Here is a 26,451-nt window from a genome sequence, read left to right on the forward strand (position 1 = left end):
AGCGGAGGTTACTTCCTTGACATGGGTAGTCCTGTCTCTCATCAGTCCAATTTACCAATTTAGGTGGCCAATAGACCAAAAGGAATATTTGTAGCTCAGAGTTGAACTGTGCAGTCTTTGGTTCACTCGGAGTTTGGTGGTTTTCTTGCAGACGTTTCATGAACCAACTAAGTAACATCATCAGTGCTAAAAGGGAGTGGGGTTTCTAGAATGGAGAAAAGGAGGAAGAGGAGGAGGAAGAAGCCTGTAGGATCCTTAGTACTCTCGGAGTTTGGTGGTTTTCTTGCAGATGTTTCATGACCCAACTACATAACATCATCAGTGCTAGAAGGGAGTGGGGTTTCTGGAATGGAGAAAAGGTGGGGGGACGACAACAACGACAATGACAACAATGATGACTGTGGGATTCATTTCATTTTTTCATTTTATTGAAAATTTATATGCCGCCCTTTTCCCTGAGGGGACTCAGGGCGGCTTACAACAGTGAAGGGAAGGGAGTGCAAGACAAGACTTAAAAAAAAAAGGAATCGTGATTAAAAGAAAATTGATCGTAAAACACAACATTCACTCAACATTCGGGCGGGGTGAGAGTAATCCTATCCCCAGGCCTGACGGGATAGCCAGTTCTTAACGGCTGTGCGGAAGGCCTGGACTGTGGTGAGGGTACGGATCTCCACGGGGAGGTTGTTCCATAATGTCGGAGCAGCAACTGAGAAGGCTCTCCTCCGCGTAGTCGCCAGTCGGCACTGACTGGCGGATGGAATTCGGAGGAGGCCTACTCTGTGCGATCTGATGGGACGCAGGGAGGTGATTGGCAGGAGGCGGTCTCTCAAATAGTCAGATCCACTACCATGGAGCGCTTTATAGGTGGTAAGTAAAACCTTGAAGTGCACCCGACGATCAACAGGTAGCCAGCGCAGCTCACGGAGGATTGGTGTTATATGGGCGAACCGTGGTGCGCCCATGATCACTCGCGCGGCCGCGTTCTGGACTAGCTGAAGTCGCCGGATGCTCCTCAAGGGCAGCCCCATGTAGAGCACATTGCAGTATTCCAGCCTAGAGATCACAAGGGCTCGAGTGACTGTTGTGAGAGCCTCCCGGTTCAGGTAGGGCCGCAACTGGCGCACCAGGCGAACCTGGGCAAATGCCCCCCTGGTCACAGCCGACAAGTGGTGGTCAAAACTCAGCTGTGGATCCAGGAGGACTCCCAAGTTGCGGACCCTATCTGAGGGGGATAAGTTTTGCCCCCCCAGCCTGATTGGTGGAACGTTAGCCAAATTTTTGGGAGGAAAACACAACAGCCACTCGGTCTTTTCCGGGTTGAGTACCAGTTTGTTAGCTCTCATCCAGTCTTTAACAGCCTCAAGGCCCCGGCTCATCACGTCCACCGCTTCATTGAGTTGGCACGGGGCGGACAGATACAACTGAGTATCGTCCGCATACTGGTGGTATTTTATCCCGTGCCTTCGAATGATCTCGCCCAGCGGTTTCATGTATATGTTAAACAGCAGGGGGGACAGAACCGAACCCTGCGGCACCCCATAGGTTAGGGGCCTCGGGGACGATCTCTCCCTCCCCACCAACACCGACTGCGACCTGTCCGAGAGGTAGGAGGAGAACCACTGTAAAACAGTGCCGCCCACCCCCACCTCCCGCAGTCGTCGCAGAAGGATACCATGGTCGATGGTATCGAAAGCCGCTGAGAGGTCGAGGAGAACCAGGATGGACGCATAGCCTCCATCTCTGGCTCTCCAGAGATCATCGGTCAATGCGACCAAAGCGGTTTCAGTGCTGTAACCGGGCCTGAAGCCAGACTGGAAGGGGTCAAGGTAGTTAGCTTCCTCCAAGGTACGCTGAAGCTGTAAGGCCACCACCTTCTCAACAACCTTCCCCAGAAAGGGGAGGTTGGAGACTGGACGATAGTTGTTAAGAACTGCTGGATCCAAGGACGGTTTCTTCAGGAGGGGCCTCACCACCGCCGCCTTCAGCGCGGTGGGGAGGTGTCCCTCCCGAAGAGAGGCGGTAACAACCGCCTGGATCCAGCCTCGTGTCACCTCTCTGCTGTTGGCAGTCAGCCAAGAGGGACACGGGTCCAGTACGCAGGTGGAGGAACTCACAGCTCGCATAGCCTTGTCCACATCCCCGGAGGCAACATCCTGAAACTCAACCCAGAGATGGTCTACCAAGTTATTCCCCTGTGTCCCGGCTGGATCTGCAGGGGTGGAGTCCAGTTCCGATCGAAACCGAGCAATTTTGTCCGCCAAGAACTGACTATATTCCTCAGCCTTACCCTGCAGGGGGTTCCCCGTCTCCCTCCTATTTAGGAGGGAGCGGGTTATCCTAAACAGGGCGGCTGGGCGAGACTCGGCGGACGCTACCAAGGAGGCAATGTGTGATCTTTTGGCGGTTCTCAATGCCCAAATATACTCCTTGGTGCAAGCTGTCAACAGTGCTCGGTTCGATACGGACCTATCGGATCTCCACCGGTGCTCTAGGCATCTCCTCCGGCGCTTTATCTCGCGGAGCTCCTCGGTGAACCAAGGGGGTCTCCGCGAGCCGCTGACCCGGAGGGGCCGTAGTGGCGCAATTCGGTCTAGAGACTCTGATGCCGCCGAGTGCCAGGCCGCAGCAATAGTCTCCGCCGAACTGTGGGCGAGAGCATCTGGAATGACCCCAAGCTCCGTCTGGAACCTAACAGGGTCCATCAGTCGCCTGGGGCGGAACCACCTGGTCGGTTCCTCCTCCCTACGGTGGGGGTTTGGCCTCCGGAAGTCTAGCCTCAGTAGGTAGTGGTCTGACCACGACAGGGGAATGATCTCATTTCCCCTCAGACCAAGATCATAACTCCACTGCTCCGAGAGGAATACGAGGTCGAGTGTATGTCCTGCCAAGTGGGTAGGGCCTCGAATTACCTGGGTCAGGCCCATGGCTGTCATGGAGGCCATGAACTCCTGCGCTCCATCAGAGTGTTCACCGAGCGAAGGCAGATTGAAGTCCCCCAGAACCATCAGTCTAGGGAACTCAACTGCTAGCTCGGCTATTGACTCGAGGAGCGCAGGGAGGGCCGCTGCAACGCAGTTGGGAGGCAGGTACGTTAGCAGCAAACCCGCTTGACCCTTGAGGTCCAACTTCACTAGCAAGGACTCACACCCGACAAGCTCCGGAGCAGGGATCCTACGAGGAGCTAAAGACTCCCGGACTACAATAGCCACACCGCCACCCCTTCCCTGGGCTCTCGGCTGATGAAGCACCTGAAACCCGTCTGGGCACAGCTCTACGAGGGGGACTCCTCCCTCCGTGCCCAGCCATGTTTCAGTAATACATGCCAGGTCTGCCCCCTCGTCTACAATCAAGTCCCGGACGAGGGGAGCCTTATGGATAACAGACCTGGCATTTAGCGACAGCAGCCTGAGACCAGGGTCCTGATCGCTCACGCCATCTGACCTTGGAGTGGGACTCATAGGGCCGGAAGGAGGGATCTCTGCAATATAGCGAACCCTCCTTCCCCTATAATGGCCAGCCCTAAAGTCCCCGCTTCTTGGTACTCTCTGAGTTTACTGGTTTTCTTACAGACGTTTCATGACCCAATAGAAGGGAATATCTGTGGGTTCCTTGGTGCTCTCTGAGCCGGGTTGTTTTCTTGCAGATGTTTTGTAACTCAACTACATAACATCATCAGTGCTAGAAGGGAATGGAGAATTGATGTGGTCCGCCGGAGCTGGCAGCAGATTCAGACAGTGAGAAGGTTTGGGAGGAACCTGAGCCAGTCCTGGAGTCTGGGGAAGGCTCTGAAGAGGGCTCTGTGTTGGAGGCAGAGAGGGGGCCAGGGCCGTCTGACTGCTATAAGCTGCCTCTGAAGCCTCCAGAGTCAGACATCAACGAGGCAGAGGAACAGGGGGAGCCTGTTCCCAGTGCATGCATGCGCAGAGCTGCCAGAAGGCAAGAACAGTTAAGACAAAAGACTCAGGCGACTCAGGAGTAAGGCTTGAAGATGATTGGCCCCTCCCATAAAACATAAAAGAGGAGCAAATGAGCCTTTGCAGGAAGCAATTTTGTTCATTCTGATCGGTTTAAACTCTGAAGCTCCATTTGACTGTGTTCCATTTGGCAGTTAGATCTTTGGCAGCATTTCAGGGGAGATAAAGGTGGGAGCTTCTCAGCCTTATCCCGAAAGACTTTGACAGACTTCTGCCGGACTCTTTTTATAAACTATTTGTGACTCATTACAAGCTGTGAATGAACATAATTCACAGCCTTTGAAATAAAGAGAAGGTTTTTGGGACTAAGTGTGTGATTTTTACTGTCTCAGGAAGCCTAATTCAGAACAGGAATGGGGTTTCTGGAATGGAGAAAGGGTAGGGAGGGGGAGGGGGACAACTGTGGGATCCTTGGTACTCTCTGAGCTTGGTGTCTTGCAGACATTTCATAACCCAGGTACGTAACATCATCAGTGCTAGAAGGGAGAAGGGTTTGTTCTCTATTTATAGACAACCGGCTTGTCCTATTACTGCTGATAGGTGTGTTGCTTTCATCTTGGTATTCCCTTGATTAGAATTTTGTTTACTGAGTTAGTAGTTGCTTGATTGGGCTATTGTATTGGGGTATAATAGTTTAATAGTTAATAGTTTTATTGATTTGTATGCCACCCACTCCCGAAGGAGTCCGGGCGGCTTACAATAAAACAAGGGAGGGGGAATAATACACAAACAACATTAAAATATACAACAGTCACAATCTCCAGGGGGCTGGATATTTCCAGAGCCCCCCGGCCTGCTGGAGTAGCCAGGACTTAACAGCTTTGCGGAAGGCCGGGAGGGTAGTAAGGGTCCGGATCTCCACGGGGAGATCGTTCCAGAGGGCTGGCGCTGCAACAGAGAAGGCTCTCCCCCGGGGAGTCGCCAGCCGACATTGGCTGGCAGATGGAATCCGGAGGAGACCTAACCTGTGTGATCGAATCGGTCTATGGGAGGTGATCGGCAGGAGGCGGTCTCTCAGGTACCCAGGTCCGATGCCTTGAAGGGCTTTATAGGTAACGACCAGCGCCTTGAAGCGGATCCGGAGACTAATGGGTAACCAGTGCAGCTCACGGAGGATAGGTGTTACGTGGGTGTACCTGGGTGCACCCACAATCGTTCGCGCGGCTGCATTCTGGACCAGCTGGAGTCTTCGAACACTCTTCAAGGGCAGCCCCATGTAGAGCGCATTACAATAATCCAGTCTTGAGGTCACAAGGGCGTGAGTGACTGTCTGAAAGGCCTTCCGATCCAGGTAGGGTCGCAATTGGTGCACCAAGCGAACCTGCGCAAAGGTCCCCCTGGTCACAGCTGACAAATGGTATTCAAAAGTCAGCTGAGGATCCAGGAGGACTCCCAAATTGCGAACCCTCTCTGAGGGGCGTATAATTTCACCCCCCAGCCTGAGAGATGGAATATTTGGCCAATCTTTGGGAGGGAACATCAGTAGCCACTCGGTCTTGTCTGGATTGAGTGCCAACTTATTTACTCCCATCCAGACCCTAACAGCCTCCAGGCACTGGCACATCACTTCTACTGCTTCGCTAAGTTGGCACGGGGCGGACAGATACAGCTGCGTATCGTCCGCATATTGGTGGTACTTAATCCCGTGCTGGCATATGATCTCACCCAGCGGCTTCATGTAGATGTTAAATAGGAGGGGGGACAGGACCGAGCCCTGCGGCACCCCATAATTGAGGGGCCTTGGGGTCGACCTCTGCCCTCCAACCAACACCGACCTGTCCGAGAGGTAGGAGGAGAACCACCAGAGAACGGTGCCTCCCACTCCCACCTCTCGCAACCGTCGCAGAAGGATACCATGGTCGATGGTATCGAAGGCTGCTGAGAGGTCAAGGAGCACAAGGATAGAGGGGTGACCCTTATCCCTGGCTCGCCAGAGATCATCAATCAGCACGACCAAAGCAGTTTCTGTGCTGTAACCAGGCCTGAAACCCGACTGAAAGGAGTCGAGATAATCGGTTTCATCCAAGGACCGTCGGAGTTGGGAGGCCACCACTTTCTCAACAACCTTCCCAACAAAGGGCAGGTTGGAGACTGGACGATAGTTGCTCAAAATGGCTGGGTCCAGAGATGGTTTCTTCAGGAGGGGTCTCACCACCGCATCCTTTAGGAGGAGCGGGAAAGTTCCCTCCCGAAGAGAGGTGTTGACTATCGTCCGGATCCAGCCGCGTGTCACCTCCCTGCTGGTCGAGACCAGCCAGGAGGGGCACGGGTCCAGTATACAAGTGGAGGCACTCACCGCTCCCATGGCCTTGTCCACTTCCTCAGGAGAAGCAAGTTGAAACTCAATCCATAAAGCATGCTCAAGACCTTCCCCCGGTACCTCGGCTGGTACCGTGCAATTGGAGTCCGAATCCGAGTGACTTTATCCGTTAAATACTGAACAAATTCCTCAGCTCTACCTTGTAAAGGGTCATCCGCATCCCTCCCTTTCAGGAGGGAGCAGGTTATTCTAAACAAGGCGGCTGGGTGCGATTCAGCAAATGCAATAAGGGCGGCAAAATGCGAACATTTCGCCGCCCGTATTGCCACAAGATAAGCAGCGAGCAAATCCCCACTCCCGTCTAACACTGATGATGTCGCCAATCTGGGTCATGAAAAGTCTGCAAGAAAACAGCCAAGAAGAGAACAGCCGAAGGCCCATCAAACAGGTCCAGGTCCTGTGGCCAAACCTTCTCCACTTGGACAGGACAAAATTCCCAATTTGAGTAATGATCCTTAGAAGTCCCTTCATAATTTGTTTGAACTTTCACGGTTCTGATTTGGAAGAAACCATCACCCAGGAAGCAGAAGTGGCTCTAACAGACCTACCTTGCTCATTCCACGCTTCTACCGCCATTGCCAGATTCCGTGCCTGGATCTCGCCTTTGTAAACTGGGATGGTTACATTATGACCCATAAAACACGAAACTATATCAGTGCCTCCTAAAATATGAGAGAGAGAGAGAGGGGGGGGGAGGGGGGAGGGGGAGGGAGAGGGAGAGGGAGAGGGAGAGAAGGGGGAGAGAGAGAGAGGGAGAGAGAGGGAAAGAGAGGGAGAGAGAAAAATCTTGTCAGGATGTTGGACTAAGGGCGGAGACATCGAGATTCTAGTTCAGTGTTGGGGAACCTTTTCTGAGTGCTGAAACAAGAGTGCATGCATGCGCGCAGGGGAGCACCGGAAAATGGAAGAGCAGTTTCCCAACACACATGCACGCACCAGGAAACTGAACTTCTGGTTTCAGGCATATGCCCTCACAGCTAGTGCACTGGAAACTGGAAGCTCAGCTTCCTGGAGCGCGCATGCGCACCGGGGAGCTGCTCTTCTGCCAGCTCCATTCCCTCTTCCCCCTCGGAGCTTCCAGGTTGCCCTGATGCTGACCCTTACTCCCCACACGTCCTCCTCATCTGATTCAACTGCTGGAGGGCCTGGCGGCCGAAGGGCCTCAACAGCCAGTCCCAATCACCCAACATTGGATAGATCTCCAATAACTTGTGTTTCATATGCTGCCCATGAGTTGAACCACAGATTCATGGAGTAATGAATTATATTAGCTACCTAAGCTTGCAAAAAATGTTTAGCATCACCTAACCATCTCCAGATGTCGCAGTGGTCTCTCCAGAGGCATCTTTGAGCCAGTCACTCATTCCCAGCCTGATCTACTTCAGTTTGTCAAAATTAGAGGCAGACTATGTTAAAATATTCATGACTGGGAGAGACATGGGAACAAGGTCAGCCAATGAATAGGTATAGCAACTAAGTCAGCCAACAGGAGCTTAAACAGATCTGAGTCTGTGCAGAGAATTGAAACAGAAACTTAAAGCAGTCTGCTGCTCTGAGAAGTAAACTAGCAGTCTGCCTGGGCTCGTCTGCTGAAACTGCTTGCGTTTGTCTGTAACTCTCCTGCCTTGTGTTTACTTGGAAGAACCACCTGTTGGTATTGTACATTTATTCATCTATTCTTATGTATATAAAGAAGTTAATGAATCCTGCTGCATTCTGTGTGTGATTCTGGATTTGAATGTATGCAACAAACTCTGACAGACTATCAGTCCAATCAATAAAGAAAACGGTTGAGCTAATTTTGGTAAAAAGAAAGCAAGCAAGACGGTGTGGAGAAGATGATGCATATAACTTTTTGGTACCTGAAATAGAGCCCAGGAGGACACTGCTCTTGATGTGCTTGTAGACGTACTCATAACTTTGAGGCTTGAGAGGTGACCCGGTGGACAAGATGGTGTGGAGGGTTTGAAGGTTGTGGGTTTCGCCTTGAGAAGAAAACACACAACGACATAAATCCAGGCCCACCGACCCTCCCTCCGTTTCAACAGAGTTGTGAGGCTTGAAGAGCAGAGCGCTATCTCCCATACAAGATGTGGTGGGGTTCGCCTGGCCTGATCACAGCTGGGACTTCCAAGCATTGAAGTCAAAGACTTTTGATGGACTCCCAGATTTAACCAGGCGAAGTAGAGTCAACCACCATGGGGAAATTCTAAACTCAGGCCAGTAAGATTCAAGGAACACGAGATGCTCTTTGCCCAAAACATTTCAAAAGATGTTCAGGTGTTTTGACCTAGGCTTCCCCAGCAGCACGAAGCCGAGTCCTTGTCCCGATAAATCCCTTTTATTTAATTGACAGTGAATTCCTCTCCAGCAAAGTCTTTCGTCTCCCACAGTCTTTCAAGAGAGTTCCCAATTACCGACCTTTATCAGGCTTGGAGAGTGGCCAGGTCGGTATCTTTCAGATGCTGCAAAACTTGGCAAGAATGCAGGAATGAACTAATTGTCTCCTGCAAACTCCACTCCCCTTTCGCTCCTCTTTTATTCCCTCTGGGAGGGGCCATTCACCGTCCATCTGTGGCTTTAGTCCTGATCAGCCCTTGTTCCTTAGCTGCCTCACTGATGTCTGACTTCTAAGGCAGCTGATAACTGTCGTGGCCCCTGCTCTGCCTCCGACACAGAGCCCTCATCAGAGCCTTCCCCAGACTCCAGGACTGGCCCATGTTCCTCCCCAACCTCCGAATCTTTAACCAGCTTTGCTGGCCGCTAGCGGGCCACAACATGGTGTTTGTTTTTCTCAAAATGTCCCACTACCTCTTCAAGGGGTTCAATCAATGGCTTACTATATGGTGGGAACATCAACCACGACATGCCACCATGACAAATCAAGGCACTTCAAGCTTCAAACCATGTCAAAGCCAGAGCTCATGTTTAAATACATGACTCAGAATCGCTTTTCTATTCACCCTGGCTTGTGATAAGGTAGCAACCAGTGGTGGGATTCAAACATTTTTACTACCGGTTCTGTGAGCATGGCTTGGTGGACGTGGCATGGCTTGGTGGGTGTCGCTTGGTGGGCATGGCAGGGGAAAGTTACTGCAAAATTCCCATTCCCTCCCAATCAGCTGGGACTCGGGAGGCAGAGAATAGATGGGGGTGGGGCCAGCCAGAGGCAGTATTTACCAGTTCTCCGAACTACTCAAAATTTCCGCTACCGTTTTCCAGAGCTGGTCAGAACCTGCTGACTTACCACCAATAGTAGCAACTTTTGGGAAATAATATGGGATGGAATGAGGGATGGGTGGGAGGGAACTAGGCTCCAAAATTGAAGGAAAACAAGGAAAGGGGGACCAGGTTCAGCCATTTTGTCCGTAACGTGGTGGTTACCTCGGTGGTTATGGGTCACGTGAGTTCAACCAAACCATGGTTGAACAAACCAGTTTTGTGCGATGCAAAACCCCAACTGGTGCCCTAATACTTACACGGCTTCAAGTTCTTCTCTTCCAGAACTGCCAACCACTTGGCACCCGTCCCAAGGATGGTAATCCTGTAGCCAGAAAACAAATATTGTTTATCTTCTTCTTGTTAGTTTTATATATATATATATGCTGGAACATACGCAAACACACAGCCATATATATATGTATAACTCTGGAACTGAAGCAATTTCAACCAAATTTGGTATACACAGATCACTTAACCTCTGGAAACAAATACAGTGGGACAAGACATCCCTAAAACCTCTTGGGGGGGGGGGTGTTCTGTTAACATACAGCCTGTTGTGCCTTAAAACGGCTTCTACCATACTGCCATAAAATGGCTTCTACTGTAGAGCGCAGTGAAGTTGCCATGGTGAGTGACATCGAATTGTCCACGTCCACCCAGTCACATGACCACCTAGCCACGCCCACCCAGCCGGTCATTAGGCAGATCATATTAGTGGTCCTCAGGATTTAAAATTATGAATTTAGTGGTCCCTGAGGTCCGAAAGGCTGGGGACCGCTCACAAGGAGGACTTCCTTGCCTTCTTCTGAAGCCTCACCAACCTCATTTATCAATAGCTTGAGAGGCCAAATACTGTGAAAACACCCCAGGATCCATCTGAAGATGCTAAGCCAAGTCGGGGCTGATGGTTTACGTACCCTAATCGATCCACCAAGTCCCACAAGACGTTGGGAGAAGGAACCAGGGGGGAGCCGTCATAGAGGACCACTGAGGCCCCCACTGCGAGAGCAGACACCAGCCAGTTCCACATCATCCAACCCGTCTAGGATGGAAAGAGGACAATTAACTTATGCAGATCAGCTTCTCAGAAGATCATTGACATCGCAACCAACATAAGTACGTGCCAGTTGCCAAGCGTCCGAATGTAGATTAGGCAGAAAAGGCTATTTTGCTTTTCCGTCTGTTTTTAGACCTGCAAAGACATGTTTTTGCACGTCTCCGAGACAATCCACGTAAAGCACAACCTACGGCTCATGTGCTAAGTGTGATGTAATTTCCAGAGTCTCTTGCAAAGCAGTGCCTCCCCCCCCTCCTGACCCCAGGCACAAGAACCAGCCGCCTGAACATCCCAGAAATATCCTCTAGAAAGCTTCCACACTATTATATATACATGTTGAGAATTTTAGGGGTTAAAATGTGCAGAGGAGAGCAAGCAGAATGATGAGGGGACTGGAGGCTAAAACAAATGAAGAATGGTTACAGGAACTGGGCAAGGCTAGTCTAGGGAAGAGAAGGACCAGGGGAGACAGGATAGCAGTGTTCCGATATTTGAGGGCCACAGAGAGGAGGGGGTCAAGCTATTTCCCAAAGCACCCAAAGGCCAGACAAGGAATAATGGATGGAAACTGACCAAGGAGAGATTCAACCTGGAAATAAGGAGAAATTTTGTGACAGTTATAACAATCAACCAATAGGAACAGAAATTGCCTTCAGAGGTTGTGGGAGTTTCATCACTGGAAGCTTTTAGGAAGAGACTGGGCTGCCATCTGTCAGATATGGTGTAGGGTCTCCTGCTTGGGTGGAGGTTGGACTAGATGACCTATAAGGTCCCTTCCAACTCTGTAAATTTGTTAGAATTACAATCACTCTATCTAAGATGCAGGATTTGGGTTTGACTAGTCTAAAGAAAAGAAGAATTAGGGGTGACATAATAACAGTATTCCAGTATTTGAGGGGCTGCCACACAGAAGAAAGGGTCAAATTATTCTCCAAAGCACCAGAGGGCAGGACAAGAAACAATGGTTGGAAGCTAACCAAGAGAGAAGCAACTGGGAATTAAGGAGAAACTTCCTAACAGCGAGGACAAATTAACCAGTGGCACAGAAGTTGCCTCCAGAAGTTGTAGGTGCCTCATCTACAGGCTTTTAAGAAAAGTCACCTATCTGAAATGGTATAGGGTCTCCCACTTGAGCAGGGGGCTGGACTAGGAGACCTCCAAGGTCCCTTCCAGCTCTATTCTATTGCATTGCACATTCACCTTTAGAATGGATAGACAAACTCTGCAATTTTAACCCAAAATACTGTGAAGCTTCTGCAACTGCAGTTAAGCCAATTGGGAGAATAAAAACACCCAAACATTTCAAGAGTGGGCTTATCCGCAAGTATAAGTAGTAATTGATTTTAATCTCCATTAATCTTGGGCTAATCTGATCTGGTCTCCTTGGAGGACGAAGAAGGATTTTCTGGAGCGTGTGCAGACAGAGGGAGCCTCCAAAGGATGCCCAGTTTGAAGACTTTCAACAATTTAATATTTGTTTTTAGGGAAAGAAAATGTCAGCGATGCAACAGGGACAATCAACCAGCCCAAAGAGAACAAAAACACTTCAAAGCACCTCTCCCTCCGCAATCAGACCATCATAGATTAACTCCAAGGTTAACTTCAGACCAACAATCAAGTAAACAGTACCTCAATCAAGAAACTAGGCAGTGGATGGAAAGTAGGCAGTGGAAGAGGGTCGAAGGTGGGAGAAATACCTACATTGAGCAGCCAAGTAGACGAAGACAGAGGTAAAGATCCAAGACAGGAATATGGGAGGCAAGTCAAAAAAAAGCATCGCAATTGAAGTATTGAAGCTGGCAAGAGACAATGGATAGATGATTTCTCTTTTTTGTTGTTGTTCTAATTTGCTTCTCTTTTTCTCTCTCTCTCTCTTTTTTTAGGTAGGTGACATGACTAGAAGTTAGAAAGAAAATGTCTTTTAATAGAGGATGAGATGAGTTAGAATAAGCTACAATAAATTATAGAAATAAGAGACAAGAGGAATATTATACACTTCTAGAGAATAGAATAGCAACAAGAGAAAACATGGGTGTTTTTTTAAGGGGATCTGATGAGAGGAGATGGGACATAAATAGTAAATGATTTTTAGCCAATTATAATAACAACAAGGAAATGTCAATGGACATTGTTTAACAATATATGCATACGATGGTATTGGCTAAAGTAACTTGGATATAAATCCTAAACAGTGAGTTGCGGGGGGGGGGGCGGAGGGGGGGGAAAGGTTTAGAAACTTTATTAATTGACTTTTACTTAAAAGATATCATAAAGGTGTAATGTTATTGGAGGATTTTTTGAAATAGCTAATGAAGGCCATTATGTAGTTGTGTCTTTAAGTATGAAAGATTTGAGGCAAAAGCACATTCAAATAATTGTAGTCAAATGAGAATTGTGGTACATTGATAGTAAGATATACAAAGATTTTTGATTTAAAGTGTATAATCTAATATGAACTATAAGTAATGACTGTGGAAGAAATGAACGAAAGTTATCTGTAACCAATCGACACGCTTTCTACAAGATGTAATGATGATTCTTTTTTTGTGTTTTTGTTCAATTAAAATAAAATAAAAACTTTTCAAAAAAAGAGAGAAAACATGGAATAATTGAATAAAGGCACACTGCAACTTAATAGAAGTATGTATTATTATTAGAAATATATAAGTTGGTTGTGTTGGAAGAAATGTCCATCTGGGTTCAGTTCCAAGTGGGGGAAAAGGCACTGGAAACATGGAGGCTGCTTGGAAAGATGGTTTAATGGTGGACAGGATCCCATGGCTTGAGCTCCTGAACGGAAAAGGGGGATCACAGGCTTCCAGATGTTGGGTGAAGAAGTAAAAGAGAGTGAGATGCTGAAAGTCCCTGGTTTTATGCCCTCTCTGGGCTTTGATCTTGATCTTGTATTCTGATTGGTTGTCAGACTCCCATGGGGCCACGCAGGGGCAACTCTCAAGGCTGTGTTTTGAGTCCACGTTTGGTTGAGCCTTGCTTCTTCCCAGGTGCCCTGTGGTGAGATGGGCAAAGGGCTACTCCTATCATGCCTTAATCCCATCACGCTGGAGCTGAAGGGTGGGGATCTTTGTTATGTAGAATAGACTGGCTCAGGCCTTTTAATGGCCCATTGACAAAGGGGGGGACTATTAAGTCTGTTTCCTGCCAAAAGACATGTCTCTCCATTTCTTATCCAGGGAAATAGAATATTCTGCCTTTTCAATATTTCCCAGGACATTTCATTCTTCTAGGAGAGAGGTGGGTGCTAACTTCCTACAGTTGAATGTAATAACTATGATTAATTCTACTAGCTTTAATTGTATTCGAATGTATGACCCCAGGTGCCACACTGTTCATACGTTTGCAAATAAAAAAGCTTACTAAAAACAGAAACTGCCGAAGAGCCATCAGTAAACACACCAAGTAAAGAATCTCTAAGATCACCCCCACCAACACCGATGGGGACAAGCCACCAGAATGTAAACTGACAGCAAACTGCCTCCTTAATAGCGCTGGTGATGTTACCTAGTTGGGTAATGAAAGGTCTGTAAGAAAACAAGCAAGCTCAGAGTGCACCACGGACCCCACAGTCCTCCTTCTCCACTTCACCTCCTCCACCATTACTCAAACCCCTTTCTCTTCTAGCACTGATGATGTTTCCTAGTTCGGTTATGAAAGTCTCTAAGAAAACATGCAAGCTCAAAGAGCACCATGGACCTTATAGTCCTCCTTCTCCACCACTCCATAAACCCCATTCCTTTCTAGCACTGATGAGGAGGTTACCTAGCTGGGTAATGAAACATCTGCAAGAAAACTACCAAGTCCTCCTCCTCCTCCACCTCCTCCCAACAAAACCCATCCCTTATAGCACTGATGATGTTACCTAGTTGGGTAATGAAACGTCTGCAAGAAAACAAGGAAGCACAGAGAGCACCAAGAAGGCCTCATGTCAACCCTTACCTACAAATATTCTCCTTTATTAAAGAAAAAGTCACTTGCCGTGGTATAATATATGATGACGTCATTGCAGCTCATGTTGCCATGAAGGATATGTTCTTTCAGGTGCTGGATCAAAGTTCCCTGCAGGAACAAATAAAATAAAATAAAAAAGGAGAGAGGAAAGAGCTTAAATTGCATTAGAAAGCTAAAATAAAATTTTAGTTTCATTTACATTTTAATTAGCAAAAAACGGAGCCAAGCATTCAAATAAGTATCGTATTTTTCAGAGTATAAGACGCACCTTTTTTCCTCAAAAAGGGGGCTGAAAATCTGGGTGCATCTTATACATCGAATACAGCATTTTTGTCTCCCGAAGCCCCGCCCTCCTTCACCAAAATGGCCCTGCATACCCTTATGGAGGCTTTCAGAGAATCCAGGGGGCTGGGGAGGGCAGAAATGAACATAAAACGGGCCATTTTTGCCCCTCTAGTCCCCAGCAGCACTCTATTCCATAAAGCTATGCATGCAATTTTTTTGACAAGAAACGGACTCATTTTTACAAAAAAACGGGCCGTTTCTTTCTAGTTTTTGTCCCCCCCACTCCACCAGGAGCACTTTGCAAGCCCCCCCCCAAGGCTATTTATGCCTTTTGGGGGGAAGGGGAAACAAGCCCATTTTCACAAAAAACGGGCCATTTTGGGGAGGTTTGCAGAGTGCAAAAACTTTTTTTTTCCTTTTGGAAAGCTCTTTAACTGATTCATGAGAATTACATTGATCAAGTGTTGTGCCAGCAGAAACACCTACTTATCTACTGTATTTCTCTCTCTCTCTCTCTCTCTATCCCTCTACCTACCTACCTACCTACCTACCTACCTACACACACATACACACTCTCCCTACCTATCTACTGTATTTCTCTCTATCTCTATTTCTCTCTCTCTCCCTTTATCTATCTGCCTAACTACTCTCTCTCTCCCTACCTATCTACTGTATTTCTCTCTATTTCTCTCTCTATCCCTCTACCTACCTACACACACACACTCCCTATCTACTGTATTTCTCTCTATATCTCTCTCTTTCTCTCTCTCTCCCTTTATCTATCTACCTACCTAACCACTCTCTCTCTCCCTACCTATCTACTGTATTTCTCTCTATATATATTTCTTTCTCTCTCTCTCCATCTATCTACCTACCTAACCACTCTCTCTCCCCATCTACTGTATTTCTCTCTCTCTATTTCTCTCTCTATCCCTCTACCTACCTACACACTCTCTCTCTCTCCCTACCTACCTACTGTATTTCTCTCTCTCTCTCTTATTTCTTTCTCTATATCCCTTTATCTCCCTACCTCCTACACTCTCTCCCTCCCTCCCTCACTACTGTATTTCTCTCTCTCTACCTACTTACCTACACTCATTCTCTTTCTCTCTCTTTCTCTATCCCTTTATCTACCTAACTCTCTCTCTCTCTCTCCCTACCTACCTAATGTATTTCTCTCTCTTTCTCTACCTACCTACACACTCTCTCTCTATTTCCCTCTCTCTATCCCTTTATTTACCTACCTACCTACCTACTTATTTATATTATTTATTAATTAGACTTATATACCGCTTCATAGGGCTTGCAGCCCTCTCTAAGCGGTTTACAGATTTTTAGCAATTTGAGTCAGCAAATTGCCCCCACAGTCTGGGTCCTCATTTCACCCACCTCGGAAGGATGGAAGGCTGAGTCAACCTTGAGCCGGTGAGATTAGAACCGCTGAACTGCAGAAACAGTCAGCTAAAGTAGCCTCCAGTACTGCACCCTAACCACTGCGCCACCTCGGCTCCTTCTCTCTCCCTATCTACTGTATTTCTCTCTCTACCTACCTACCTACACACACTCTCTCTCTCTCTATTTCTCTCTCTCTCTCTCTATCCCTTTATCTACCTACCTAACTACTCTCTCTCTCCCTACCTACTGTATTTCTCTCTTTTTCTCTCTCTCTCTCTACCTACCTTCTCTCTCTCTCTCTCTCTCTCCCTTTATCTACCTGTATTTCTCTCTCTACTAACCTACCTGTTGTGGCCCGGCAGGAGCCGTTGGAGCTGCCACCAGACTCTGACAGCGAGGGGCCCTATGAGTCGGCCCTGGAGGATGTAGAGGACCCTGGACAGGGTTCCCACTCCGAGCAGGGCGCAGAGAGACTGGTTGGCCACCAGGTGGCACCTGAGCCTTGGATCAGTGGGGAGGAAACAAGAGAGAGTGATCCAGAAACCAACTGTGAGTTGTTCCGGGATGCACGCCGTCAAAGGGCTACTCGGCAAGAACAATTGCGTAATTACAGGAGGTAATTACATTCAGTTGAAGGTCATTAAGCTCCTCTCCAGACTATAAAATACACTGCTTGTGCCACGCCCTTCTTGCAGAAGTCAATGTTTGGGACTAAAGAGAAACGAACTTGGCAGGCTGGATTGCTGCCAGAGTTTGTTTGCATTGCTGCCAAGGTTTCTCGGACTTGCTGCCAAAGTCCTTATCAGTTTGTTTATTTGCCTTTCAGCCACCAAGAGTCTGGACTTGCTAATTAAAGGACATTCCATTTTACGCTTGTCTCGGCTTTTGTTACTGAACGGAGGAAGGGGTCAGAACACCTACCTACACTCTCTCTCTCTTTTCTCTCTCTCTCTCTCCATCCCTTTATCTACCTACCTAACTACTCTCTCTCACTCTCTCCCTACCTACCGTATTTCTCTCTCTTTCTCTCCCTCTCTATCTCTCTACCTACCTACCTACTTTTTAAAAAAATTTACCTCTTCAAAGCTTGGTGCGTCTTATACTCCGAAAAATATGGTAACTATTTGCATGCCAAATATTTCACATTGATTCTGGAGCCTTAAACTTTGTCACAGTCCAGCCTAGACGCAGAGGCTCAAACCCTGCAACGGCTACAAAACGGTTGACATACGAAGGTGAATAAGAGAAATGAAATGGATTCCGTCTGAGGTTTCAGTCCAGGGCAAACTTCATTTATTTGTATCCCACCTTCGTTATTTTTAGAAATAACTGGAGGCAACAAATATATTCCATATTCTAACTGCCTTCCTTCTCCTTTTTTCTCCACAACAACCCAACTGGCCAGCCACTCAGCTGCTTTCGTTGCTAAGGTGGAACTAGAACTCACAGTCGCCTGGTGATTGGCCCAAAGTGCCCCAGTTGGCTTCCATTCCTCAGGCAGGATTAGAACTCACCATTTCCCTAACTAACATCTTTTAAAATATAATTTGCAACTTGATATACAATTATTTGAATTTCTTAAATCTTGCAAAAGTGAGTACGCCTCTCTATCATGTGTGCATTATGTCACCATGTGTTTCTCCCATACTCCAAATATCCATGCATTCCATCATCATCATCTTCATCATCTTCATTTAACAACCCCATAATCCCTTGTGGGCAGTGGTGGGATTCAAATAAATTAACCACTGGTTCTCTGACCTCATGATTTCTTCCAACAACCAGTTCACCAAACTGCTCAGAAAGTTAGTAACCATTTCTCCTGAACTGGTACAAACTGGCTTGAATCCCACCACTGCTTGGGGGGTAGAAACTGGGTAACTGAGTGGAGCTAGCAGAGTGTTTGAATGGCTGGATGCCCTTCCTGTCGCCAGTGCGGAGTTTTGTTCAGCAGATATATTCTCATCGTGCCCGAAGAGAGAAATATCTGCCTCTACCTGGGGTCGAACTCACAGCCTCCCAATAGTGAGACGAGAGCGCCACCCGTAGGCCACCGCACCACTCCTAATATCCGTACCTTTCCATGCCATACTCAAAATAAATAAACAAGGGACACTCACCCCTGCAGAGTGCACCATGCATTTCGGGGCGCCTGTCGTGCCCGAAGAGTACATGATAAAAAGTGGGTGGCTAAAGGGGAGCTGTTCGAACTCGAGCTGAGGCGCCTGGTCTCCCTTACCCATTCCAAGGAAATCTTCTAAAAACACGCTGAGTGGAAAAAGAAAAGAGAAGGGTAAAAATCAAGATTTTCATATTACTAAGATTTTTCTATCACCCATTAATTGTATTGATTAGCCCTCTGGGCCATATCGGAGTGCAGAGTTCCAGAAACACATTTACTAAAATTTGATAAATGCAATTTAAAATGGAATTGCATGAAACACAATTTAAAATGAAATGGATAGATGCTTAAAAGTTAAGGAAAAGGAAGAAACTGAATACTGGGACTCATTTTATCAACATCTAGCCAATAAAAGCAGAAGTTAAAAATATGGAACTATAAGAGAAGGACTAACTGTATAAGGAAGGTATATTAAAGTGGATAAGCAAATACTACAATGATTATAAGATCAGTATCAATGGGATGAATATTACTGTAAGTATTATGATTATCTCTCAAAATTATGTGTACACAGACAAGACACTGTTTATTTAGTAATGGAATTTCTTATACAAAATAAAACTTTTTAAAACTCAAAAAAAGGAAATTGGAATAAAACACAATAATAAATAAGATTTAGATAAAATATGATAAAAATATATTATACTAAGATTTTTCTATGCAACCATCAGCAGGCTAACCTTGGGAACTAAAAGACCCCCAAGCTAATGCAGGAAGTACTCGACTTACGATCACAATGGAGCCCCCAAATTTATGTCGCTAAGTGAGACATTTGTTAAGTGAGTTTTGCCTCATTTCATGACCTTCCTTGCCACTGCTGTTAAGTGAATCCCTGTGGTTGTTAAGTTAGTCACACCATTGTTAAGTGAATCAGGCTTCTCCACTGTTGGATGGTCGTAAAAGCAGATCATGTGACTTTGGGATACAGCGACGGTCATAAAACAATCTTAAAATTGGGTGTGAGTCACTTAACAACCAGCTCTCTTACCAATGGAGGTATGGTTGTAAGTCAAGAACAATCTGCACTTTTATGAGAAGGTTATATTGGTCTTCCAAATCTGAATAGAATAGAATAGGCGTGACCCGTCAAAACCGCGGTCCACTAAAGCGCGCCCGATTAAAGCGCCTACCTGACGTCATCAGCAGCGCGACAAATACGACCGCGGAGAAAAAAGGGCGCTTTAAAAAGCGCTTTTAAAGCAAGCCGATTCACATAAAGGTAAGGGTTAGGTTTAGGTTTAGGGTTAGGGTTAGGGTTAGGTTAAGGGTTAGGGTTAGGGTTAGGCTTAGGGTTACGTTAAGCGTTAGGGTTAGGGTGAGGTTTAGGGTTACGTTAAGCGTTAGGGTTAGGTTTAGGGTTAGGTTAAGGGTTAGGCTTAGGGTTAGGTTTAGGGTTAGGTTTGGGGGGGTTAGGTTTAGATTTACGCTTTAATTTTAAGTTTACCGCTCACAGCGTGCTGTTTTCGTCGCGCTGTGATGGCGTGACGTACACGCTTTCGTCGAGCGCGCTTTAGTCTACCGCGGTTTTGTGGTGGAACCAGAATAGGACAGGAAAAGAGAAGAGAAGAGAGCAAAATAATGGAATGGAGGAGAGGAAAGGCGAGGAGAGGAGAGAAGAGAGCAAAATAAGAAATAGAATAGAAAGAAGGGAAGGAAAAGGAAGGGAATGGAAAGGAATAGAAGAGAATTCTTTATTGGCCAAGTGTGATTGGACACACAAGGAATTTTTATTTGGTGCAGATGCTCTCAGTGTACATAAAAAGAACAGATATATTCATCAAGAATCATAAGGGACAACACTTAATGATAGTCACAGGGTAGAAATAAGCAATCAAATCATACTAGGACACAATCAATATAAATCGTAAGGATACAGGCAACAAAGTTACAGTCATACAGTCAGTCATAAGTGGGAGGAAGGGATATCTCAGCCAATTCTCATAATATCCTTCAAAGCGTTATACCTATTTGGGATTCTGGAAATATCTATGGACTCTCTTGAAGATACATAGGGGATGACAACAACTTTTTTCAGATCCGGAAGTCCTAAAAGGAAAAAAAAGGATCAGAAATGCAAAGATGATCAAGTAGCAACAGCACTTAAAGACTTATATACCGCTTCACAGTGGTTTCCAGCCCTCTCTAAGTGGTTTACAGAGTCAGCCTATGGCCCCCAATGATCTGACTCCTCATTTCACCCATCTCGGAAGGACGGAAGGCTGAGTCAACCTTGAGCCAGTGAGAATCGAACTGCTGACAGTTGGCACAGTTAGCCTGCATTCTAACTACTGCACACCATGGATGGATGGATGGATGGATGGATGGATGGATGGATGGATGGATGGATGGATGGATGGATGGATGGATAGGCAATAACACTAGCAATAGCCCTTAGACTTATATACCACTTTACAGCCCTCTCTAAGAAGTTTACAAAGTCAGCCTTTTGCCCCCAACAATCTGGGTCTTCATTTTAATAACCTTGGAAGGATGGAAGGCTGAGTAAACCTCAACCCAGTCAGGATCAAACTACTGACAGAGTTAGCCTGGAATACTGCATATTTTAACTACTGCACACCATGGATGGATTGATAGATCGAGGGAGGGAGGGAGGGAAGGAAAGAAGGAAGGACGAAAGGAAGGACAATAACACTAGCAATAGCCCTTAGACTTATATACTGCTTTGTAGAGCTAAGCAGTTTATGGAGTCAATCCATTTCCCACAACAATCTGGCTCGGCAGAATTAGCTGCACTCCTGCATTCTGACACACACACACACACACACACACACACACACACACACACCGCCACCAGGGCTCCTTTATGTTGCATTTTTTTATGTTTCATTGTTTTTCTCTTGCATTTTTTATGTTGCATTTTTTATGTGGCATTCAGACACAGAGGAATCCTTTCCAATGGCCTGAGAGAAAAAAGGCAGCAGCTGATTTACCTTTCACGACACTCTGCAGCTTGTCCAGGTGGTTGTGGCGTTTCCCGTTGTAAATGACGGCTTCGACGGAGAAGATTAACTTGGGCTGAATTTGGGAGAAGCGATCCAGGACGCCCTGCGGGGGAGATGGTGGGAGGGAAACCAGGCATGAGCAGAGAATTCAACAAACCTGGGTGAAAAAGGGTGGGCTTTTATGTAGAGGCAGTCCTCGACTTACAACCGTTCATTTAGTGACCATTCAAAGATACGACGACACCGAAAAAACTCATGTTTGTTTCTCACACTTATAACATTTGTAGCATCCCCTTGAGCATGGGATTAAAATTCAGATGTTAAACGCCGAAGGCGCACAAAACGCTGTTGCCTTCCCACCAAAGGTGGTTCCTATTTTTCTACTTGCATTTTTACATGCTTTTGAACTGCTAAGTTGGCAGAAGCTGGGACAGGAGCTTACTCTGTTACGCGGCGCTCGGGATTTGAACTGCCGACCTTTCTGATCGACAAGCTCAGCGTCTTAGCCACTGAGCCACCGTGTCCCTTTGGGAAGAGACTAGTCAGTGACTAGAAGCATTTGAAATGTGGATTGACAGGTGTCTGTTACGTTTAAGCTGGGTTGACAAAATCAGAAACGAGGAAGGCATAAGCTGCCTGGGAAAAGCCAAGGGAAATCATCAAAACCATCAAAAAGTGAAAGTTAGAATATTTTGAACATGGGATGCAACACCTGGAAAAATAGGCCATCCTTCACTTAATCTCCTTAATTGAAGTCAAATGAGGTCCAGGCAGAAGAAGAACATCATGGCTTCCAAATCTAAGGGACCGGTTTGGACAAAACTCAGCAGCACTTTTTCATGTGGCTGTTGATCAAAATAGGATCGTCAACATCCAATGACAGATATGGCACAAGAAGAAAAAATCAAGTTAAAAGAAGGACTAGGGGGGACATGATGGCAGTACTCCAGTATTTGAGGGACTGCCACAAAGAAGAGGGGGGGGGGGGAGGTTCAACTTATTTTCCAAAGCATCCGAGGGCCAGAGAAGAAACAATGGATGGAAACTAGCCAAAGAGAAAAGCAACCTGGAACTAAGGAGAAATTTCCTGACAGTGAGAACAATTAATCAGTGGAACAACTTGCCTCCAGAAATTGTGGAGGCTCCATCACTGGAGGTTTTCAGGAAGAGACTGGACAACCATTGGTCTGAAATGATATAGGGCCTCCTGCTTCAGCAGGGAGGGCTGGACACTAGGGTCCCTTCCAGCTCTATTCTGATTGAATGGCAGAGGGTCTCCTGCTTGAGGAGGGGATTGGACTAGAAGACCTCCAAGGTCCCTTCCAACTGTTATTTTATTATTATTATTATTTTATTATTATTCTATTCTATTATTCTATTTATTATTATTCTGTAGTAGGGACCATCACGTGTCTTGGACACAATGGTGTCCCACTATATGTCTCACCATGCAGGACGCAACTTTTGTTCAGCCTCGCTCCACCATTTCTGGAACTAGATGTCCACCCTCCAGACATCTCCAGCGGAGTAGAAAACAAGCCAAGTTAGAACCACTGATTGACATGTTGCAACTTTGCTTCCAGGTCATCACATGAAGGAATCTTAAAATTAAATTCAGCTGAGATTTTAATTGCAGGACCAATGCCCTAAATTACACACACACACACACACACACTTATGTGAAATGTGACTATAAGCATCAGATCCAATTTCTCCCCCTAAAAGCTCAGTCTTTGGCTAAAAACAGTGGCGCATGACTCCTCTCTTCTGGGGATGCCATAAAAGTCAACCCTTCAGGTCGTCCTCGAGTTACGAATTTCCACGGCTAAGCAATGCATTCGTCATCTGATTTTGCAACTTTTGCCATGGTCTTTAAGCAAATCTCACAGTTCTTAACCGAATCTCGTTTCTCTCATTGATTTTGCCTGTGGGGAAGGTCGCAAACATCAATAGCCTTTAGATTATATAACACTTCCCGGTGCTTTACAGCCCTCTCTAAGAGGTTTACAGAGTCAGCCTCTTGCCCCCAACAACCTGGGTCCTCATTTTAGCCACCTTGGAAGAGGAAAGGCTGAGTCAACCTTGAGCAGAATTGAACTGCTGACAGTTGGCAGAGTTTGTCTGCAATACTGCATTCTAACCACTGTGCAACATGGATGGATGGATGGATGCATGGATGGATGGGAAGAAGGGAGGGAGAGAGGAAGAGCAATGGCCCCTAGACTTATATACCACTTCACAGGGCTTTCCAGCCCTCTCTAAGCAGTTTGCACAGTCAGCCTCTTTCCCCCAACAATCTGGGCCTTCATTTTAACCACCTTGGAAGGCAGAGTCAACCTTGAGCAGATGAGGATCGAGCTGCTGGCTGTCGGCAGAGTCAGCCTGCAATCCTGCATTCTAACCACCGTGCCATCCCGGCTACCTGCCGGTTGCCCAGTGTCCAAATTTGGATCCTGTGTTATGAGGTGGTAGGTTACTTTTTCCCATGGCACGACAAAACCGCGCTCGTCAAAATCGCGGTGATAAAATCGCGGCGCTAAAGCCGCGACGTCATCACCGCACGTCATCACCGCCGCAACAACAGCGCGGCAACAGAAGGGCGCTTTAAAACGGCGCCGCGGCAGAAAGACGACTTCAATTAAGGTAAGGGTTAGGATTAGGTTTAGGGGTTTGTTTTAGGGTTTGTTTTAGGGTTTGTTTTAGGGTTAGGTTTAGGGTTAGGTTTAGCGTTAAGTTTAGGGTTAGGTTTAGGGTTAGGTTTAGAGTTAGGTTTAGGGTACTGAGTGCTTGGGAATGCGCGAATTTGCCCTCCGCGATTATGTCATCGCGGTAGGGTCGCGTTTTTCCTTAGCGCTTAGAACGGCGCAAATTAGTCTTCGCGCTTATGTCTCCGCGGATAAGGGCTTCGCGGATTTGTGGTGGAACCACTTTTTCCAGCATCATTGTTACTTCAAACGGTCGTTAAAGGAACGGTCGTAAGTCAAGGACTACCAGCACTGCTTTGTCCAAAGGAATTCACCCTTCATTAGAGGCTGCAAATGTAGAATGGGGATTTGGGAACAAAGAGATAAGTGAGGGTCACTCACGTTGATGCCAAAATCCGGGGACGTCGCACTCCAGATGGCTCCGATGCTGGCAGCAGCCAGCATGGCCTCCACAGCATGTATCCCATTGGGCAGGTAACCTGGAACAGTTGCAAAAACGGAAGAGGAAGGGATGAAGGATGGATCTTAAGTCACTTGTTGTGGCCCGCCAGCTGCAAGCGGAGGTGGCAACAATGAGGAGGTTGGGGAGGAACTTGGGCCAGTTCTGGAGTCTGGGGAAGGTTCTGATGGACGCTCTGAATTAAGACACGGAGATAGAGCCAGGGCAGTCCGACATTTCCCAGCCACCGGACAGGCAGCTGCCATTGGAGGCTGAGATAAGTGGGGAGGAAGAACAGCTGGGGCCTGTTCCAGATGCGTGCATGGGCAGAGCAGTTTGGAGAGGTGAACAACAGGAGGAAAAGCAGCCCACTCGGGAAACAAAGCACACATGGACACTGAATGACCCCTCCCTGGCTGGGGAATAAATAGAAGGAAGGGGAAGTGGTAGTCGTAGGAGACAACAGTTCATATTTCTGAAGATTTTGTTCATTGTGTTTTGTGCAACAAAGACTGCTTGTCAGAACTTAATTTGCAGCCTTTTGGCTGGGATTATCGCTAAAAACTGATAAGGTCTGTTACTGCAGTTAACTCCTTGCAGGACTATTGCCTGGACTTTTCGGTGTGTGAATGCCATTAATTCACAAGAGGTAAAATAAAGAGGGTTTTTTCGTGACCAGGAGTCTGTTTCTTCCTTCTGCTAAGGCTGGGTCAGAACATCACCAAGGGATCAAGGAAGTAAATACTGCATCAGATCAGATCATCCAAAGGTCCCCAAACCATCCATGCTGCCTCCTACCTGCAAGGCATATATTGCATCATCGCTTCTTCCTGCCGACTACCCCGACAGGTAATGCAACCCAGATGAATTGGACAAAGGCCAGAGGTTTACACAACCCCAAACCGAGTCTGGGAAGACGAAGGGGAAGCCCCCACGGCCTCCCCTTGTCTTTTAAAAAGCCCACCAACCCAATAAGGAAGGAGAACCTGCACCCAGGAGGTCACTGAAGATCCTGGTAAATTATTAGATTTTCGGTGGCAGGTGGGATCCCTCGAGGAGATCCAGCCCCCAAACTGGTCCTTCTGGCTTGGTGGCACATTTTGAAACCCGACGGGAACCTGAATTTCACCTCCTTACTAAGCCAAGAGATAGTCCTCAGATCAGGCCTGGCTGGTTCGAGCAACAAACCTCAGTTGTGTAACTAACGAGTAGTTTGACAATCCTGCTCAACCCAGACCAGAAAAATCTATGCGATGGTTAACAGGTTAAGCCCCTACTTACGACCAAAACGGGACTCCAGCATTTCCATTGCTAAGCCAAATGTTCAGCGGGTCATATCTGATTTTGGCTACATTAGATGAACAGAGTTGCAAAGGACCTTGGTAGGTCATCTAGTCCAACCCCTGCCCAAGCAGGAGGCCCTACACCATGTCTAACAGATGGCAGCCCACTCTCTTCTTGAAAGCTTCCAGTGATGAAGCTCCCACAACTAAAGAAAAGTAAAGTCCTTGTTCTTTGGCCAAGAAAAACCAGAAGTACACATATAGACTGGGTGAAACCAAGCTTAATAGCAGTGACTGTGAGGGGGATCTTGGAGTCTTAGTGGACAACCAGCTAAATATGAGCCAGCAGTGTGTGGTGGCAGCCAAAATAGGCAATGCAATCCTAAGTTGCATTAACAGAGGGATTCAATCGAGATCAAGGAAGGTACTAATACCACTCTATAAAGCCATAGTAACTGAGTACTGTATCCAGTTTTGGTCACCACACTATAAAAAAGAGGTTGAGACTCTAGAAAGAGTGCAGAGAAGAGCAACCAGGATGATGAGGGGACTGAAGGCTAAAACATAGGAAGAACGGTTGCAGGACCTGGGCTTGGCTAGTCTAGTGAAGAGAAGGACCAGGGGAGACAGGAGAGCAGTCTTCCAATATTTGAGAAG

The 26,451-nt window shown here is 46.9% G+C and overlaps 1 protein-coding gene across 1 annotated transcript in view; it reads right to left on the bottom strand.

Annotated features, from left to right (window-relative positions):
• The window catches only part of AACS (acetoacetyl-CoA synthetase), a 53,885-nt gene that overhangs the window by 14,011 nt on the left and 13,423 nt on the right, over positions 1-26,451 (bottom strand). Inside the window, exons 5-13 of the mRNA XM_087705817.1 lie at positions 24,454-24,551; positions 21,356-21,470; positions 20,369-20,450; positions 18,343-18,490; positions 14,570-14,650; positions 10,437-10,561; positions 9,777-9,841; positions 8,160-8,282; positions 6,846-6,959 (exon numbers count right to left, since the gene is read on the bottom strand). Of these exons, the coding sequence (XP_087561943.1) occupies positions 6,846-6,959; positions 8,160-8,282; positions 9,777-9,841; positions 10,437-10,561; positions 14,570-14,650; positions 18,343-18,490; positions 20,369-20,450; positions 21,356-21,470; positions 24,454-24,551 (951 nt within the window). The remainder of the gene's footprint in view (positions 1-6,845; positions 6,960-8,159; positions 8,283-9,776; positions 9,842-10,436; positions 10,562-14,569; positions 14,651-18,342; positions 18,491-20,368; positions 20,451-21,355; positions 21,471-24,453; positions 24,552-26,451) is intronic.

Source organism: Thamnophis sirtalis, unplaced genomic scaffold (genome assembly GCF_051295495.1).
Source record: "Thamnophis sirtalis isolate CommonGarterSnake01/CBP01778 unplaced genomic scaffold, rThaSir2_p1.2 scaffold_2, whole genome shotgun sequence".
Lineage (NCBI taxonomy): Eukaryota > Metazoa > Chordata > Lepidosauria > Squamata > Natricidae > Thamnophis > Thamnophis sirtalis.